Genomic DNA, 20,505 nt, shown 5'->3' with positions numbered 1-20,505 from the left:
CTCTGTCGGGAATAATGTAACCTGGCCTCCAAATACATCCTACTCTTCTTTCTCTGCCTTTTCGGTGCCTTCCCACATCTGTCCTAATATTTATCAGATTACACAAAGACATGTTAAAATACCGACACTCCTCCTTCACCTCACAACAGACTGAATGTTCTGCTGGGGCATTCCGTGGTTCCTTACCGCATCCTCAGCACCAGCTCCTAATACTGAATGTGCAACGCACTATGTACACACAAGGCCACACAGTCAGGAAGGAGCATGGACTCTACAACTTTAGAAAACAAGAGGACTCAACTGCTTGCCCTTATAACCAGCCCTGTCCAAGACTTTGGTGGTAAACAGACATGCTACCTCTTCTGCTGCTAACTAGTAAGAGCATCAAGTCTGTCAATCCTTAACTGAATCTCAATTTAAGGGCTTTTCAACATCCTTTCATCTTTCATTTCCTTTCACTTTATTTTTAGGGAGTATTCTCTGTCATCCAGATTCCACGCAGGCTGAAACACTAGCCATTCACATTCCCTTCAGCAAACCACTATAGACACTATCAGGTTTTTGAGCTGGAAGAGAACCAAAAAAGTTTTTAGTCCAACATCCTCACCTTCAAGACCTTAAACCCATTGTCGATGGCCTCACAATTATGTACAGGTACAACCAGGGCTTAATTCCAAGACCTCTGGCTTATACTTTTTCAACTAAAGGAAATGAGATGACTAGAAAGTAATAAGAAATAAATTTCCACACTAAAATTCATTTTGGTATTTAAAATACTTTTCTGAATTGACAAACATTATCTAAAGTTATCCACTTTTTTAAATGTTCAAATACTGGAAGGGTTTTTTGATATGTCAGTATCTGTGATCTATTTTTAACATTTATATGTGTTCCTCGGTACCCCCGCTCTGTGAGACAGCAGAAAAGACTAGAAATACCACTCTATTTATTTAGCTTATTAAAAAAATCACACATTTGGGATCTTTCCTCAAAAATTCTTACCCAGAGTTAATCCTGTAGTTAAAGTTGTTGCTATTCCTGGGGACAAAAAGAGAAATAAAATTCAATTAAAAATGAAGATGGCATTTCTAATGGTTTATTTCTCACAAGGATAGACTTGGAATCCTCTAAGGAAGTGATAATACTTCTATTAAGACCAATACATACAAAAGCTGTTATCACAACCAGTAACCCGACATTTTTCCCAAGACACCGGCATTATGGGTTGTGTGTAATTTAATCAGGGAATATAAAATTCGTAAAATACAAATAGTTATTGCTTATTACAAAATTAAACAAGGAGAAAAATGTTATTCCAAGCTAAACACTGGCACACAGAACTGACTTAAGAACTAGCATTCACCGATCCCCATTCTTTCATTTTCTAGGAGGCTTGAAATGTGCTGCCCTCAAAGTTGGAAGGTAGGTACAAAGGGTAGTAACAAAGACCAACAAGAGACTCTGAGGATAGAGAAGAAACAAAATGGAAATAAGAAACTTTTTAAATTGTCAGCACCAATGAGACATTATTTTTTTAAGCTGTATTTAAAAAAAAAAAAAAAAAACACTTTCCATTACTGCAATGTCTACCATAAACCTTCAGGTCCTTTACTTCTTTTATTTTTTCCACTGAAACTATTTTATTTATTTATTTATTTTTGACAGGCAGAGTTAGACATTGAGAGAGAGAGAGAGAGAAAAGTCTTCCTTCCATTGGTTCGCCCCCCAAATGGCTGCTACAGCTGGCGTGCTGCGCCGATCTGAAGCCAGGAGCCAGGTGTTTCCTCCTGGTCTCCCATGCGGGTGCAGGGCCCAAGCACTTGGGCCATCCTCCACTGCCCTCCCGGGCCATAGCAGAGAGCTGGACTGGAAGAGGAGCAACTGGGGCAGAATCCAGCACCCCAACCGGGACTAGAACCCAGGGTGCCGGCGCTGCAGGCGGAGGATTAGCCTGGTGAACCATGGCACTGGCCGAAACCAGTTTTTTTTTTTTTTGACAGGCAGAGTGGACAGTGAGAGAGAGAGAGACAGAGAGAAAGGTCTTCCTTTGCCGTTGGTTCACCCTCTAATGGCCGCCGCGGTAGTGCGCGGCGGCCGGCGCACCGCGCTGTTCCGATGGCAGGAGCCAGGTGCCTATCCTGGTCTCCCATGGGGTGCAGAGCCCAAACACTTGGGCCATCCTCCACTGCACTCCCTGGCCACAGCAGAGAGCTGGCCTGAAGAGGGGCAACCGGGACAGGATCGGTGCCCCGACCGGGACTAGAACCCGGTGTGCCGGCGCCGCAAGGCGGAGGATTAGCCTGTTGAGCCACGGCGCCGGCCGAAACCAGTTTTAATAATACAAAAACTGATACACTTAAGAATGCAAATTATGCCGACGCCATGGCTCACTAGGCTAATCCTCCACCTGCGGCGCCAGCACACCAGGTCTAGTCCCAGTTGGGGCGCCAGATTCTGTCCCAGTTGCTCCTCTTGCAGTCCAGCTCTCTGCTGTGGCCCGGGAAGGCAGTGGAGGATGGCCCAAGTCCTTGGGCCCTGCACCCGCATGGCAGACCAAGAGAAGCACCTGGCTCCTGGCTTCGGATCAGCGCGGTGCACCAGCCGCAGCAGCCATTGAGGGGTGAACCAACGGCAAAGGAAGACCTTTCTCTCTGTCTCTCTCTCACTGTCCACTTTGCCTGTCAAAAAAAAAAAAAAAAAGAATGCAAATTATGTTATAGCAAAAGATGCTGATTGTCCACGTTACATTAATTACTTCCAAATGGGTGAAATTGGCTTAAACAGCAATCTTTACTAAGATGAGACACTGCATAATATAATTACTCTGCAAATTTAAATTATCTTAATTCATTATATTTAAAAAGATCTTCAACCCTTTGAGAGAATGAATAAAAGTGAAGGAGAGTAAAGAGACTGTGATAACCTTCCTTACACTAGATCACAGCCAATGACTGGAGCTATTACTAGCCCTTATTTCCAAATTCCCACATTTCTTATTTATTTATTTGATAGGTAGAGTTACAGACAGTGAGAGAGAGAGAGAGAGAAAGAGGTCTTCCTTCTGTTGGTTCACTCTCCAAATGGCTGCAACAGCCGGAGCTGGGCCGATCCAAAGCCAGGAGCCAGGTGCCTCTTCCTGGTCTCCCATGCAGGTACAGGGACCCAAGCACCTGGGCCATCCTCCACTGCCCACCCAGGCCACAGCAGAGAGCTGGACTGGAAGAGGAGCAACCACGACTACACCCCAGCACCCATATGGGATGCCGGTGCCACAGGCAGAGGATTAACCTAGTGTGCCACGGCGCTGGCCCCAGTATTTACCATTTTTTAAGGTCTGCTACCAATGATAACCCTTATAAAGGGAGAAACATCAGAGAACCCAGTAAAAAATAAATGTCCCAAGTATACTCTCTCAAAATGTGATCACTCCTTACCTGTGTTTGATCCTCCTAGAGTGAACCCAGTGGCAGGTTTAGATCCAAAGAGCCCAGTTCCAAAACCACCTGTAGCAGATGTAGTTGCTGGAGTCGCAGTGCTTCCGAGAGTTCCAAAATTGAGTCCCACAGAAGGGTTGCTTGTTTGTGAAAAACATAAAACACGGTCTACTAGAGCCAATATTACTTAAAAAAAAAATAGAAATTCTTCAGGGTTATTTCCTTTTGTCTAACATATCTAACGCATGTTCCTAGGATCCAAGAGGATCCCACAATAAATTAAATTTTAACCAAGCTCAAATATTTTTTCTATCCCCCTAAAAATCAAATCTGCATGTAAAATTAGCTTTAAAAATACACAACCAGGGAATCAGAAAAGAACAGTCAGAACTTCAGACCTCAAGGTAATCAGAAACAGGGAGCACACATATTCTGCATTCCTCATTTTTATATAAAACCTATTTTTAAAGGACATAAGGAAATCCTATTAATGTGGATCACCTTCCTCGTGAACAATTAAAGCACAGTTCACACTAAACTCAACTGCTCTTTCCCAGTTGCTAATATAAAGAAAAGACAAGGGTGGATATTTGGCCTAGTGGTTACAATGAGTTAGGAAGCCTGCGTTCGTATCACAATGACTGGGTTTGATCCCTAGCGATGGCTCCCCACTCAGGTTTCCTGCTGATGCAGACCTTGAGAGGTAGCAGGAATGGCTGGAGTTGTTGGGTTCCCGCCACCATGTGGGAGACCTGGAGTGAGTTCCCAACTCCTGACTTTAGGCTGGCTCTGGTACCTGTGGACATTAGGAGAGTGAACCAGTAGATGGGAACACACGTGGACACACGTGAATGCACGTTCTCTTTCTTTCTCAAATAAACAAATTCTAAAAAAGACATACCCAAAAACAGAAATGCTATTCTAAGACGTCTTCAACACCTCTTGTTTGCTATATATAATCAGATTGACAGAAGGGAGTGTGGTATCCTGACAGGAAAAAAAAAAAAAGGCAAAATAGAATTGGTGTGTATGGGGTGTACATACTGACAAAAGTTAAAGGTTAAGTGACATTATCTTCTATCCATGTATTCATCAGTAGAAACCTCTTCAGAGAGTTTTGAAAAACCTAAAAAGAGCAACTGATTAAAAACAAGTAAATGTGAACAAAGTTCACCACTTTTCAACTGTTATCATCAAATCTCAGGGGCTCAGATTTGCTGAGGACAAATCACAAATATAACAAAAAAATCTGACAAGGTGATACTTCCAGAATTACAGAAGAGTCCAGAGAGAGTATAAAAACATACATAATATAACGGGAAGACTCACTGTTTCCCTCATAAAAACATAATCATCATGTGAGAAAGCATTTAAAAAATGTTTTTAAAGATATATTTGTTTGAAGCAGGGTTACAGAGCAAGAAAAGGAAGGACAAAGAGACAAGGATCTTTCAACTACTGGCTTACTCCCCAAATGGACACAACAACCAGGGCTGGGCCAGGCAGAAGCCAGGAACCTGGAGCTTCTTCCGGGTCTCCCGTGTAGGTACAGGGACCCAGGACTTGGGCCTCTTCTGCTTCTTTTCTAGGCACATTAGCAGGGAGCTGGATTGGAATGGAGCAGCTGGCTGCAAGCTGTCTGGCTTAACCAGTTGTGCCACAGGGCCAGTCCTGTGTATGGCAACAGTGTGTGGATGGGCTCCAGTATCAGCTCTCTCATGTCCTCATACCTGTTTATTGTTACTTATCCTTTCTGAGCCTTTGTTTCCTCATCTGTAAAATGGGAATAACAGTATACACAACTTCAGAGAGTTTTTAAAAATAAAGTTAGCCAGGGCACATGGGCTTCAGTAAATGTTATAGCTACTGTTATCATTAAGAATAGTTACAAATTCAACTGAACACATTATATACAGGGCTTTATGCCAGAACAGCAAAGGGACAGAACTACCACTAAGCGGCTATTCAAGAAATATGTTGTTTACCAGGGGATAAAATGACACCTGGAATCCAGGCTAGAATAGTTCTCCAAGTCACACAGGTCCAGGCATCAATTCTGTATCAGCCCAAAGAGCCATTCTGCATACATTTGAGGCCTTGGGAGAGGGGTTGATTCAAGCAGTACAAATGTATGCCTTCAAAAGATTTATAACCACTGTAGGGCCAATTATAACTAAATACCAAGTGAGGCATAAATCTGAGGCAAAGAGCTGATTGTTGTGAGGGGCAAAGTGACAGAATGGCTTATTAACGAGGCAGAACTTGAGATGGGTCACCAACCCTGAGTAGCAAAAGGACAGGGGGTACTCTAATCCTGTCCTAGTTGACCACTAATTTTAAAAACGTGTATGTGAGCCTCTGGGCATATGAAAGGCAGGGGGGAAGCAGAGCAGGGCTGCAAGGTCTTACTGACAACTAAAGCACAAATCATTCAACATTCAATTAGCTGAATTAAAATGGCATTTTAGAAACATTATTAGCTACAATCAAAACCAAGTGAGAAACAATAAAACAAACAAAAAAAACTAAATGAGAGTTAAAAGAAAGTACAGAATATACATGTCCAGACATGGTAGTAGAACTAAAGAGGGAGAAAAAGGATGATATTTGGCTTAGCCCAAGGTAATCTGGTTTTATTTTAGGATTGCTAGGTGTATAATATGGTATAGAATAAATTAGTATTTTTAGGATTTTTTTAAATTAATAAAATTTGAAGACATTCAGTTAGGAAAATAATTTTTTTAATTTTTAAAAATTATTTTTAAAGATTTTTTTTTTTATTTGTCTGAAAGAGTTAGAGAGAGGTAGAGACGGAGAGAGAGGTCTTCCATCCGCTGGTTCACTCCCCAGATGGCCGCAACGGCCAGAGCTGCACAGACCCGAAGCCAGGAGCCAGGAGCTTCCTCTGGGTCTCCCACGTGGGTGCAGGGGCCCAAGGACTTGGGCAATTTTTTACTGCTATCCCAGGCCATAGCAGAAAGCTGGATCGGAAGAGGAGCAGTCGGGACTAGAATTGGCGCTGCAGGCCAGGGGCCAGCTCCAGGAAAATAATTATTATGCTCCCTTTACTACCAAAGCAGTGATTCCATTGTTTTTAGCTGCTGTTAAAGACAAAGGAAGAACAAAGTGTTTTTAGATAATGAACTAAAACATTTAAAATTTCTTTACAACTTAAGATAACTGAAGACACTATTAAGTGTTATACAATTGAAGTTGAAAATACTACTAAACAAATACATCAAAATGAAATCTTACTCCACCATAGGAGGAGAATTTCCCTAAGGAGTGAAATTAACCTACTTTAAGAAAAAGAAAAGGCAGCCTAGGCCTGACCAATTATTACTTTATCCAAGGACTCCTTTAGGTCTGTTATAGAAAAGCAAAAGTTAGGGCAGCCATTTATGACACCTCCTGGACTCCCACGTGCTCTAGAGTGCTTGGGTTCCAGTCACAGCTCCGCTTCTGACTCCAGCTTCCTGCTAATATGCACTGGGAGGCACCAGGTGATGGCTCAAGTACATGGGCCCCTGCCACCCAGTGAAGACTGGATTGAGTTCCTGGCTCCTGGATTTGGTCTAGCCCAGCCTCAGCTACTGTGGGCACTTCTGGAGTGAATCAGCAAATATGAGATCTGTCTGTCATTCTGCCTTGAAAATAAATAAAATTACAAAGCAGGCGGGGGAGAGAGGACAGAGAGGGGAGGGGAGGGGAGGGGAGCAGCTGATTCCATCATGTAAGCATTGTCACCCCAGTTGGCTTTAATGTGGGCCTGGGAGCTAACACACAAAAGCAGTGAGCAAGTGGCAGACATGATGCTAAATACCTTGCTTGTTTCATTTCTTCTCATTCAACAACTCTGAGATGAATGTTAGTATAGCCCTCTTCCAGACGTGGGATCTGAAGCTTGGGAAGCAACCTTGAGAGACCAAGTCCCCAGGAGGCACGAGGCCATCGGGCCTTCCAGCAGCACTTTAATAAGCAGTTGTTAGAACTGTCTTCTTTAACTAATCTATGCAAGCCTTTCGACAACTTGAGTACATTTTTGAGTCTGTTGCTAATAATTCAGTCATTGAACCAGTATTTATCAAAGCCCCTTTTCTATGCCAGGCACTGTCCAAAGGACTGATGATGGAGTGTAAATCAAGGCCCAGATCCTGCCCTCAGGAGGTTTCATCAGGAGGAGGCACAGATGCTAAGTGCTCATTTATTCAAGCTCCAGTCACTGTGTTTACTGGAAAAACACTATGAAAAGGTCTCTAGCATCAAGGAACTTATTTATTTATTTAAAAAATTTTTTTTGACAGGCAGAGTGGACAGAGAGAGAGTGAGAGTGAGAGAGTGAGAGAAAGGTCTTCCTTTGCCGTTGGTTCACCCTCCAATGGCCGCCGTGGCCGGTGCACTGCGCTGATCCAAAGCCAGGAGCCAGGTGCTTCTCCTGGTCTCCCATGGGGTGCCAGGCCCAAGCACTTGGGCCATCCTCCACTGCACTCCCGGGCCACAGCAGAGAGTTGGCCTGGAAGAGGGGCAACCGGGACAGAATCCGGCACCCCAACCGGGACTAGAACCCAGTGTGCTGGCACTGCAGGCGGAGCATTAGCCCATTGAGCCGCGGTGCCGGCTGCATCAAGGAACTTATGTTTTAGAACTGGGATCAGACACCAAACAAGAAAACAACAAACATAATCAACTGATTAAAACTGTGGTGAGTGCTCTAGGGGCGGAGTATAGCAAGTTACAAGCAGCATTTTCTTTAAGGAAATGGAACAGAACAGAAAACATCAAAGCCCATCCATCAAGCAAGGGTATAGTATCTTTCTCTGAAATTTTGTTTCAAGTATTTATTCTTGGGCACCTACTGGCTGGTAATGTCAATGTTACCTTTAACAGTGGAAATGAGAAGACCCAAGATGAGCTGGAGAAGTTCTAGAATATACTGGGCCTGGGGAACCACTGGGAAAATTTTTTCATTTTTTACTTCTTTTTAAGCCAGTGGGAAATGACCGAAATGTGAAGCATGGACGTTTTTACAACATCTACCAATGTGTTAGAAAAGATTACTGTAACAGCAGGTTCTGAGACGGCAGTTAGTCCCCTGAACTGATCTAAGTACGGCTTTACGGGAGCAGTTTTCGTCCCTCACAAGACGGCAGGTTGCAAGCTTAACAAGAATCACTATTTTTCCAAGAATGCGTCAGGAGGGCAGGTCTCTCATTTACCCCACCTTCAAAAACAGAGCCTAACACGCAGGAATTTAACCTACATAAATTACAACAGCTTGAAGCCAGGTGTGGTGGCACGGAAACGGGCACAGGTGGCACACGCAGAGGATGATCAGGGCTTGCGGATTAAGTGTGAAGAGTGAAACAGATTTTGGCCGGGACTGTGTAGTCCGCCCTTCCTCTCCCCTCCCCTTTAAAACACAAGCAGAGCAGACGATATGTGTGCCTTTTTAATCTACAATGACCTCCCACAAGCCTCAGGAGCCATCTTGCCCATGGGATGCACCCTTCTTGATTTTCTGAGCTTCTCTTGTCAAAAGACAAGAGTCCTAAAGATTAAGTCTCTCGTTAATGATCTCTCACCAGTCTGTTAGGAGCTCCGCTAGTTACTTCTGTCACCACTTGAGCAAACGGGTGAACGGGCTATCTACATTTGGTAATTTAGGTAGCAATGTGATTCCTCACAACACAACATTCGGACCTAGGACACACGAACGTACCCATTCGCCAGGAAGTTACCACAACACACGCTGTTCAAGCTGTTTGTTTAAAACAAAACAAACCAGATAAGCAGGCTCCCATGCGGCACGAAGGTATGAGAGCTCCTTAAAAATAACTAAGAGATCTGCAAAACACGGTCATGTTCAAAGCCGTAAAATACAATGGAATCCGAATTATCAGGGGGGAAGGAGCTATTATTTGTCCTTTGGATTTTCTACTAGCTGTTGGTCTCTAAAACCCCACAATATGCAACCATTTCATTCATTCGCTCAACATTCTTCCCACGCCTTAGACTGACACCGCTGAGGCTCGGGAATGAGATTCCACGCAGCAGGAACAATGACCCAAACGTGGAGTCTGGGGTCCTCCCGGCACACAGAGCATCCGCCCTCCTCCCCACCACGGCCGCCGGCACGGCCCGGGCGCGTGGGGGAGCGGCAGGCCTCCGGCTCCGCAAATGCTCGTCTCCAGGCCTACCCAGGAGAGAGAGAGGGCAGGGGCACCAGGGAGCCTAGCGGACGAGGGCCGGGCCCGGACAGGCGAGAAAGCGCGGTTACCTAGACGCCCCGGTCCCGAAGGTGAAACCGCCGCCGGTGCTGGTCCCGCCGGCCGCGACGGTGGTGGAGCCCAGCGTCCCCGACCCGAAGGAGAACCCTGTGGACATGGCTGCCGGGGCTGGAAGCTGTCAGCAAGCTCGAGATGGGCGTTTTTCTCAGCCTCAAAGCCAGGGCGGGCCAGGCAGCATCGTCTTTGCCCAGCCCTGACCTGGCGGGAACTTCAACCCCAGCCACTGCGAGACCGAGGCCGAGGGGGGTGGGGCAGGCACGCCGGACGCTCGCCGCGCGCCCGTAGCCGCCGGAAGCGAGCGCGCCGCGCGCAGGGAACCCTGGGACGGGAGCGGGCTGGCCGCGCCGCGCAAGGCACCCTGGGATGCGGTGGGGTGGAGGCACCGCCGGCTGTCTTAAAGGGGTAGGCGCCTAGAGTTTAAAAAAAAAAAAATCACACCACACGTCACAAAACCATTTCTCTCTCTTTTTTAGTTCTTCTCTCTTTGTATTCGTGCTGACGAACTCTATACTTTATGGTTGATGACTCTCAGTGCTGCTTCTAGCCTGCCTCCTGCCAAACATGATGGCGCAGAATCCCAGGATTAGGGCAGCTTGCGGCTCTGGCTTCGGGGCGTTGCAGCCACAGCCCCGAGAGAGAAGCGGAGCTGGTCAGCTTCCTGACGGCTGGGAACTCAGTCGCTAACAGTTCCTTCCTCGGTCCCACGACGTGCGCCGCTCTCTGCGCTCCGGGACCTGCGGAAGCCGCCGCGCCGCACAGGGGAGCGACCTCTGAGGAGCGTCCGGCGCGCGAGCCGGGGCGCTCGGCGGTGGCTGCGGCGTCCCCGGGGCCGAGTCCTGACTTGTGGCTGAGTGAACAAACAGGACCGAAGGCGAAGGAGTGCGGGACCCGGGGCCTGCGCGCGGGGATCCCCCTCGGCCGCTGCGGTGCGCGGCGCCCACACCCGCTGCTGGTGCCCGGGAACTGCCAAGTGGAAGGGAATTTTTATTTCCGGTATGACACTAAGTACTCTGTGCGGAGAAATGTGAGGGTTCCGTGAGCAGCATTAGAACACCGCGCAGTTAGAAGAAGCGATCCCATTGGGCATCAGGAAGGGCGTCCTGCCTTGGGTGCCTTGCGAGGCTGCGGTCATAAGGTGGGCCTGCATTTTATTTTTATGTCGGAGATGAGTGAGGGAGTCTCTCGAATGCTTTCCCTGCCTATGGTCTCTTTCAGGAAAATCCATCCTGTGAGCATCGCCTGGGTTTGTTCTCCTACAACGTAATTCCCGCCAAGGCAGTGCCTTGACCCAAACCCCGTAGCTCCAAAGACGACCTCAACAGGAGCGATCTTGATAATGGCACATCTGGGTGCTCCCCTTAGTTCAACAGTGGTTGCTGCTGAGCTTGTAGGTTGCCACGGGCTATGGACTCAATTATAACCCTCCCCACATGCATATGTTGAAGTCCTACCTGCCCCCCCAACCATGGGACCCTGGAGGATAATTAAACTTAGGTGAGTTTGAGGCCGTCCAGTGGGGCTGGGGGGTCTGTGGACCCCTCAGACGCAGGTAGAATGTCCTTCACAAGCAGGCTGCCAAGCTGTGGCTAAAACGCTTGTTTCCAGACCAGCCGGCATCTCCCCCACGAATAGCTTCATGTGCTGCATGTGTGACCCTGTGGTTTTAAGTCACATTTTCAGGGTGGTTGCCATCTTCCACCCAGAACTGGCAGAGGAAGAGGCTGAGCCCCTGGGGAGAGCCAGACTGTCTCCAGGAGACCCCTGCTGTCTCCGTGAGCCCCAAGCCAATCAACATAGTATGTGAAACCCCCCATCCAATGGGCACCCCCAATAGAATGACCCAATGAACAGATGGTAATGCCTTAAAAACCCCGGACACTTCACAAAAGCCGGTGTCCAATTGGGCACTCCATCTGGTCTCCTCTTGGACCGGATGCTTTTCTGTCGCTTGCCCATCAAATAAAAGTGTCTGCTCCTTTGCAATTGTTTCCTGGCTTTTTATTTCTATACTGAGCTGAGGAAAAGAACCCATGCATGCAACTCCCTCCAGCATCCACCCTCCCCTCCGAGACTGGCAACAGAGTTCAGGAAAGTGGGTTCCCCAAGGTGAGATTAGTGTTCTTGTTCTGTCCACTGCCTGAGGACATAGCACCAAGGGGCCTCTGAACGTCCCAAACCTTATCTGCAGGCGCCTTGATCTTGGTCTTGCCACCCTCTGCAACTGTGCGAAATAAGTGTTTATTGTAGTGGATTGAGGAGTTTTGTGACAACAGCTCATACACCATCTGCTTGCTTTAATAATTAAAACTAAGTAAACAGCATTTTAAACAATGTAGAAGGCACAATGGAAATGACAGAAAAGGGGCATATCTGAACTGTACATAAAGGGAAATTTTACAGTTCCTGAACAGGAGGAGAAAAATAAAAATTATTGTAGGGTCTCAAGCTTCAGTGATCTAAAGAATGCTATTTTCAATGATGACTGCGGGATAGTACTGTTTTTGTTTTGTTTTGTTTTTTGACAGGCAGAGTTAGACAGTGAGAGAAAGTGAGACAGAGAGAAAGGTCTTCCTTCCGTTGGCTCACCCCCTAAATGGCCGCCAAGAGCCAGGTGCATCCTCCTGGTCTCCCATGCGGATGCAGGGCCCAAGCACCTGGGCCATCCTCCACTGCCTTCCCCGGGCCACAGCAGAGAGCTGGCCTGGAAGAGGAGCAACTGGGATAGAACCAGCGCCCCAACCAGGACTAGAACCCGGGGTGCCAGTGCCACAGGCAGAGGATTAGCCTACTGAGCCACGGCGCCAGCAAGGGGTAGTAACCCCAGAGGATTTCTTTTCAACTAAAACACCAGTGACTTTGGGAAGGAAGCTATAAGGCAGCTCTGTATGTCTTCACTCCCTAGTGTATGCTTTTGAAAACTTTTGAAGAATACCAACAAAAATGAAGAACAAAGTATCTGGCACTTAAGAAATGTACGTTAATTAAAGAGACATAAGATTTGCTGGACAAGAAAGAGATGTATGCAGGACTCATGTAAGATGTTAATAAGGGAAATTGAGTGTGTGGTCTATGGAACAACCTGTAAGAATTTTGTAACTCTGATTATTTTGAAGTAAGAAATTTCTAAGAGAAATAAATTTTAGAGTTAAAAAAAAAGAGAGAGAGTTGGGTTGTTGAGGAGCCATTCAGATTGACAAGCAAACTACTCTTTCAACTTTGTTTCATAAAAATATTGGTATGATATTTCTGCCTTGTGTCTGACACAGTAGTTTAGGTTATGCTGCAGTAACAAATAAACCCAAAGTCCCACAGGGAGGAGCACTGCAGAGAGAAATTCTGGAGTATTTGATGAGGGGCATTGTCGCCTCCCATGCCTCCAGAGGAATCAAGTGTAAGGTTGGACTTCAAAGGCACTTTCTCATCTTGGATGTCTTTTTTCTGTTTTTCCTAATGGCAAAAAGGAAAGAAAGTAAAACAGTTTACATCCCTAAGCTTTGTGGAAATGGAACTACAAAGGAAACAATTTCAACAAGCTTGATTGTTTGGTTAGTCAACTGAAAACTTGACAGTAAAGTGACAACAACTCAAGCATCATGCCTACCTAAACTGGGCCTCAAGCCACTCCACCAGACAGGCAGAACCCCGGAGCACCTCGGTTCAGCTTAACTTAACCTTTCTTACCAAGTCTAGTGTGTGTAACACATGCTATTCTAAAGGATCCCCCAAATATTACTCTTTTTTTTAACATTGTGGGCCCTGAACTCACTTGTTCTCTTTGAATTAATGCTTTCCCAGGAGGAAGCAGGTGCTGAATTTTGTGGCAAGCCGGTTTGTTTCCCCTTGTTTCTAGAATATATTATGAAAATTCTGTTCAGAAATTCCTTTTTTTGCTAGTGGGATGAGGTTGTTAGTGTCATGATCAAATCTAGTTATCTAAAAGACAACAGAACTTAAATTCTAGTTTGTTTTTGCATTTAAATAATTTAAGAGGAAGATTGGTTCCAGGGTGATGTATTTTGCTTTTTTTTTTTCCTTTGGAAGAATTTTAAATTTCTTAAATCAGTGAAGACATTAAAATTTTTCACATCAGATAATTTTACACTGTCCTTCAGCTGCTTGGCAAAATGAAGCTAGGAAATGACCTGGCAGGGCTGATCTTAACTAAATCAACAGTAGATAAAGATAAAAAAAAAAAAAAGTGGTGAAGGAGGGGAAGTATCCTTATGTGCTGAAAATTGCATCTTTGAAATACGTGCGATCTGTTCTCTTTATATTAATAAAAAAGTTTCAAAAAAGAAAGTGTGAGAAAGCCCTATTAGGTTTTAGTCTTTACTCAGTTGGCTTTTTTCTTTTATTTTTAGGTATTTTAGTTTTTAACAAGCAATATAGTTCACATATACAATTCTAAGAACATAATAATAATATCCCCTTCCTCCCTTCCTCTCTCTTCCTCGTGTGAAGTATGTAACTTGAGAATCCAAGGCAGGGCGAATAATTCAAAGCAACAGATCCTGAAATTAAAAAAAAAAAAACATGAAAAAGAAAATCTAAGTAAAATACTTTATTTGGTTCAGTGGTAAGAATAATGAAGAGGAGGAGTAGCAGGTAAGGCCACTGCCTGTGACACTGGCATCCCAGATGGGCGCCATGTTGGGTCCCTGCTGTTCTGCTTCAGATCCAGCTCCCTGCTGATGGTCTGGGAAAGCAGCTAAAGATGGCCCAAGAGCTCAGGGCCCCTGCACCCACGTTGGAGACTTGGATAAGGCTCCTGGCTCCTGGCTTCATTGTGGGCATCTAGGGAGTGAACCAGCATCTCTCTCTCTCTCTCTCTCTGTCTCTCTCTCTGTCTCTCTCTCTCTCTCATTGTAACTTTTTCAAATAAATAAATAAATTTTTCTTTGAAAACATTGGGTGCTCATTTGCTTATTATTAAATGTGTTAGAAAACTCTCTTTAGAGAAAGGATTAGAAAATAGTTTGAAAAAAAAAAGAAATAAAATAGTTTGGGAGTAGGAATAATGTTAAAAAATAAATAAATAAAAGCTAAATCCTGACCAGCAATGAGGGGCGTGAACAGAAATGATCAAAAACTAAAAAGTAAATCAGGAAACAGCAGTATGACCATGTTGTTTAGATACCTAGAAGCAAATGCAGAAACAAAAGGCAAAAGGACTGCTTTTCACAAGGAGGAATGGGGGTGGGGGGGTGGCCAGCACTCTGGTGTAGCGGCTAAAGCTGGCACCGGTTTGAGTCCCGGCTGCTCCACTTCTGATCCAGCTCTCTGCTATGGCCTGGGAAAGCTGTAGAAGATGGCCCGAGTCCTTGGGCCCCTGCATCCACAGGGAGACCCGGAAGAAGCTCCTGGCTCCTGGCTTCGGATCAGCACAGAGCGCAGCTCCAGGCATTGTGGCCAACTGGTGAGTGAACCATCCAATGGAAGACCTCTCTCTCTCTCACTCTCTCTCTCTCTCTCTCTCTCTCTCTGCCTCTCTTTGTCTGTGTAACTCTGACTTTCAGATAAATAAATAAATCTTAAAAAAAAAAAAAAAAAGGAGGAATGGAGTGGAGCAGAGCCTACCTGAATTCTGTGATAAGTCTTATACCACCGTGTAAGTTTTTAAACTATTAGGTATTACTTTAGTAAGAAGTCAAAATTGTCCTGCTTCAAAGAGGTTTCTCAATTGCAGAAGTATACTTGGAAATAAATATATAAAGTATCTAGTTACTACTACTAAACTAATAAATGACAGACTGGTGAACTATATAATAAGCTAAGCATGAAAAGAAGAGTTGTAACCACCACCCAAGTCAGGAAAACTAACATTAAAAGCCCTTGGGGGTCCGACACTGTGGCCAAGTGGGTAAAGCCGCCACCTGCAGTGCTGGCATCCCTTATAGATGCCAGTTCGAGTCCCAGCTGTTCCACTTCCCATCCAGCTCTCTACTATGGCCTGGGAAAGCAGTAGAAGATGCCCTAAGTCCTTGGGCCTCTGCACCAACATGGAGACCCAGAAGAAGCTCCTGGGTCCTGGCTTAAGATCGGCACAGCTCCAGCCGTTGTGGCCAGTTGGGGAGTGAACCAGCAGATGGAAGACCTCTCTCTCTCTCTCTCTCTGCCTCTCCTTCTCTCTGTGTATAACCCTGACTTTCAAGCAAATAAATAAATCTTTTTTAAAGCCCCTTGGAAGTACCCTGTAGAGCTCTCCTCAATCCCAGACTCCTCTTTTTACCCCAAAATAACTGTTACCTGACAACTGGAAGGATGCACTCTTTACCTTTCTTTATAGTTTTCGTATGTACATGTTCACCACTAAACATTACACTTGGGTTTTGCCTACTTTGGAGTATAATGTAAGTGCAGTTTCACCATATGTATTGTTTTGTGTCTTGTATCTTTTAGTTATATGAGGTTTATCTCCATTGTTACAAGTGATTAAGAGCTTTTCATTACTGCATAGTCTCCCCTTGTATCAATGTATTCATTCTATTGTTGATATTTCTTTGTTTCTAGTCTTTATTACAAGCAGGGCTGCTCTAAACATACTTACATATGTGTCCTGATGTACAGATGTATAGGATGCTCCAGAGGACACATTTAATAGTAAGTTTACAGGATGTGTGCATATTCAAGTTTATCAGATGATTACAAACTGCTGTCCAAAGACATTCTAGCAATTTACATTCCCACCAGCAATGTCGGGTGGTCTGTGTTGATACACATCCTTACCTGTTAACTGTTAACATTTTCCATTTTCTTGATGAAGAGTGAAGTTAAATACTTTTCAATATATTGATTAGACTTTTGGATATCCTCTTTTCTAAAGTCCCTGTGCAAGTGTTTTACTTATTTTTCTGTTGAGTCTTTCCTTTTTTTTGGATTTGTAGGAATTCTTTATAGGTTCTGAATATGCCTACTTCTTGTATTACATGTGTTAAAAATGTCTTACACTTTCGGCTGGCGCCGTGGCTTAACAGGCTAATCCTCCGCCTTGTGGCGCCGGCACACCGGGCTCTAGTCCCGGTTGGGGCGCCGGATTCTATCCCGGTTGCCCCTCTTCCAGGCCAGCTCTCTGCTATGGCCTGGGAGTGCAGTGGAGGATGGCCCAAATGCTTGGGCCCTGCACCCGCATGCGAGACCAGGAGAAGCACCTGGCTCCTGCCTTCGGATCAGCAAGATGCGCTGGCCACAGCGGCCATTGGAGGGTGAACCAACGGCAAAAAGGAAGACCTTTCTCTCTGTCTCTCTCTCTCTCACTATCCACTCTGCCTATCAAAAAAAGAAAAAAAAAATGTCTTACACTTTGTGGCTTAAATTTTGACTGACTGACTGTTGTATTTTTGTTTTATTTTATTTGAAAGGCGAGTAACAGAGAGAGAGAGAGAGAGAGAGAGAGAGAGATTCTTCTATCTGCTGGTTTACTCCCCAAATGACCAGAACAGCCTGAGTTGGGCAAGGCTGAAGCCAGGAGCCAGAAGCTCCATCTGAGTTTCCCATGTGAGTGACAGGAACTCATGTACTTGAGCCATCATCTGATGATTCCCAGGCACATTAGCAGGAAGCTAGATCAGAAGCAGTATAGACAGGACTCAAACTGGCACTCTGATATACCATAAAGGCGTCCCCTTAGTTTAACCTGTTGGGCTACAGTGCCCACCCCTTCTTGAGGATTAGCAATTCACAACTTAAATATAATTCAATTTACTATGTCTAATGTTTTTAATGGCTGGTTTTAAATATTTTCCTGTAAAGCAGTTATGAGGATTTTCACATATTATTCAAAAGTTTTAATTAACTACCTTGCATGTTTGGGTCTTTAATCAACACGGAAATGCACAGTGTGGAGTAAGAATCATTTCATTTTTTTCCCACATACACATACCAAACCGCCTCAGCACCACTTACTGAAAATTTCTCCCAACTGGCTGGAAATGCCACCATTTTCATAAATCAAATACCCATTACATGTGTTTCAATTTCTACACTTTCAGTTCTGTCCCAGGAGCACAGTTGCCCTTAAAAATAATTTCCAGTTCACAAAGTATATATCTCTTTACGTTTGTGTAGGTTTTACCAATCCATCTACTATCTGCTTTTATAACATGCTCTATAAAGATCTTCCACATATTTTGTTAAGCTTAGTCATTGACATTGGATAATATTTTTATGCTTTGGCAAATATATCTTTTCAAAATTCACCCCTCTACTGACTTGGAATTTATGTGCTGTTTATATTATTTTAGTGGTTGTCTTAAAATGTAAACATAACATTTAAAGGTGACAATTTTTTTTTTGACAGGCAGAGTGGACAGTGAGAAAGAGAGAGACAGAGAGAAAGGTCTTCCTTTTCCGTTGGCTCACCCTCCAATGGCTGCTGCAGCTGGCGCGCTGCAGCCGGCGCAGTGTGCTGATCCGAAGGCAGGAGCCAGGTGCTTCTCCTGGTCTCGCATGCGGGTGCAGGGCCCAAGGACTTGGGCCATCCTCCACTGTACTCCCGGGCCACAGCAGAGAGCTGGACAGGAAGAGGAGCAACCGGGACATAATCGGGCGCCCCGACCGTGACTAGAACCCAGTGTGCCGGCACCACAGGCAGAGGATTAGCCTATTGAGCCGCAGCGCCATAAAGGTGACAATTAACCAGCACTCCTGCTCTCCTCCAGGACCAACAAGGATCCCAGGAAATTTTATGGAAATTTTATCTCACTCTAGACTTGTATATTTGAGTTCTTTTTTCCCAAACCTTGCAAAACCTTGTTATTGCTTTATGCAGTCAATATTTGCTTACATTTAATAATTACCTTCCATCTTAAAAAGCTTCATTATTTTTGTATGTTAGGTCTTCCATTGTGATCACTTTCCTTATTCTGACCTATGCTTTTAGAATTTCTTTAATATAAGTCATGGGAAACTCTGTTTTTTTTTTTTTCTTTTAAATTTCCTTTCCTTTTTAAAAAAATTTATTTTCCCAACTCTTTTTTTCTTGAAAAATTTTTTAGCTTTTTCTTTTTCTTTTTTTTTTCTTCCTGTATGTTCTGGAGCCATTTCTATTTTTTTTATTTTATGTAGTTATACAAGTTTCGTGTATTTCATTTATACAACTTTAGGAATATAGTGATACTTCCCTCCCTCCCGCCTATGTTTCAACCCTTCTTCCTCCTCCTTCTCCCATTCCCACTCTTAATTTTTACAGAGATCTACGTTCAGTCTACTTAATGATCATAAGGTTTACGCTAAGTAAAAGAGTTCAACAGATAGTATGAAGAAAAAAAACAGTGTTCCTCAACAAAAGAGACAAGGGCTGTAAACAATTTCCATTTCACTCCAATACATTACATTTTAGGTATTCTACTAGTTACCCCTGATCAGGGAAAACATATGATATCTATCTTTTTAGGACTGGTTTATTTCACTAAGTACAATAGTTTCCAGTCGCATCCATTTTGTTGCAAAAGACAGGATTTTGGTTTTTTTTATAGCTGAGTAGTACTCCATAGTGTACACATACCATAATTTCTTTATCCAGTCTTCAGTTGATGGATATCTGGGTTAATTCCATATCTTAGCTATTGTGAACTGAGCTGCATATTGTTTTCTTTCTACATATTAAAAATATCATTCCAGAGTCCAGCATTGGGCACAGCATGTTGAGCCACTGCTTGCAACACCAGCATCCCAGGTCAGAGTGCCATTTTGAGCCTTGCTTTCTCCCCTTCTGATTCAGCCCCCTGCTAATGTCCCCAGGAAGACAGCGGATGACGTCCCAAGTAACTGGGCTCCTGTCACCCATTTCGGAGACCAAGATGGAGTTCCTGGCTCTAACCTGCCCAGCTCCAGATATTGGAGCCATTTGGGCAGTAAACCAGTAGATTTGTCTCAGGAATTATAGAGGTCTTCAATCTGCTGGTTCACACTCAAATGGCCACAATGGCCAGAGCTGTGCTGACCCGAAGCCAGGAGCCAGGAGCCTCCTCCCGATCTCCTAAGTGGGTGCAGGGGCCCAAGGACTTGGGCTATCTTCTACTTCTTCCCAAGGCCATCACAGAGAGCTAGATTGGAAGAGGAGCAGCCAGGACTAGAACCAGCACCCATATGAGATGCCAGCACTTCAGACCAGGGCTTTAACCCGCTGCGCCACAGTGCCAGCTCCTCAAACTATTAAAACTATTATCTTAATCCCAGTCTCTTCTCACCTCTCCTATGTTCGTGAAACTGTGATTAGATTTATATTAGACCTTTAGACTGTAGCCTCCATTTCTTGTAGTCTATTTGCCATCTTTCCAGTCTTTAGTCTCTCTATATTATTATCTGCATGACTTTTTTCTTAGTAACTTTGGGTTTTTAAATTCCTTTTCCAACTATGTCTAATTTGCTAAGCCTATCCAATGAATGTTTTCCATTTCCATTTTTGTACTTTTGTCTCAGTATTCATGGGGGAATTTGTTTCAGGACACTGCATATAACCAAAATCCATAGGTGCTCAAGTCCCTTATATAAAACAGCATAGAATTTGCATAGAACCAACACAAAGCCTCCCATATACTTTATTTTTATTTGTTTTTAGATTTTATTTATTCATTTGAAAGTCATATTTACATAGAGAGAGAAAGGTCTTCCATTCAATGGTTCACTCCCCAATTGGCCACAATGGCTGGAGCTGTGCCGATCTGAAGCCAGGAGCCTCCTCCGAGTCTCCCATGTAGGGGAGACTCTTGGTGCAGGTGCCCAAGGCCTTGGACCATCTTCTACTGCTTTCCCAGGCCATAGCAGAGAGCTAGATCAGAAGTGGA

The 20,505-nt window shown here is 44.5% G+C and overlaps 1 protein-coding gene across 1 annotated transcript in view; it reads right to left on the bottom strand.

Annotated features, from left to right (window-relative positions):
* NUP58 (nucleoporin 58) overlaps positions 1 to 9,994 on the bottom strand; it is a 40,250-nt gene extending 30,256 nt beyond the window's left edge. The window contains exons 1-3 of the mRNA XM_062194566.1: positions 9,712 to 9,994; positions 3,435 to 3,574; positions 1,003 to 1,038 (exon numbers count right to left, since the gene is read on the bottom strand). Of these exons, the coding sequence (XP_062050550.1) occupies positions 1,003 to 1,038; positions 3,435 to 3,574; positions 9,712 to 9,818 (283 nt within the window). The 5' untranslated portion in view covers positions 9,819 to 9,994. The remainder of the gene's footprint in view (positions 1 to 1,002; positions 1,039 to 3,434; positions 3,575 to 9,711) is intronic.
* Positions 9,995 to 20,505: the final 10,511 nt, after the last annotated feature.

This window comes from Lepus europaeus, chromosome 6, assembly GCF_033115175.1.
Source record: "Lepus europaeus isolate LE1 chromosome 6, mLepTim1.pri, whole genome shotgun sequence".
NCBI lineage: Eukaryota > Metazoa > Chordata > Mammalia > Lagomorpha > Leporidae > Lepus > Lepus europaeus.
This window is presented reverse-complemented; position numbering and strand designations above follow the sequence as displayed.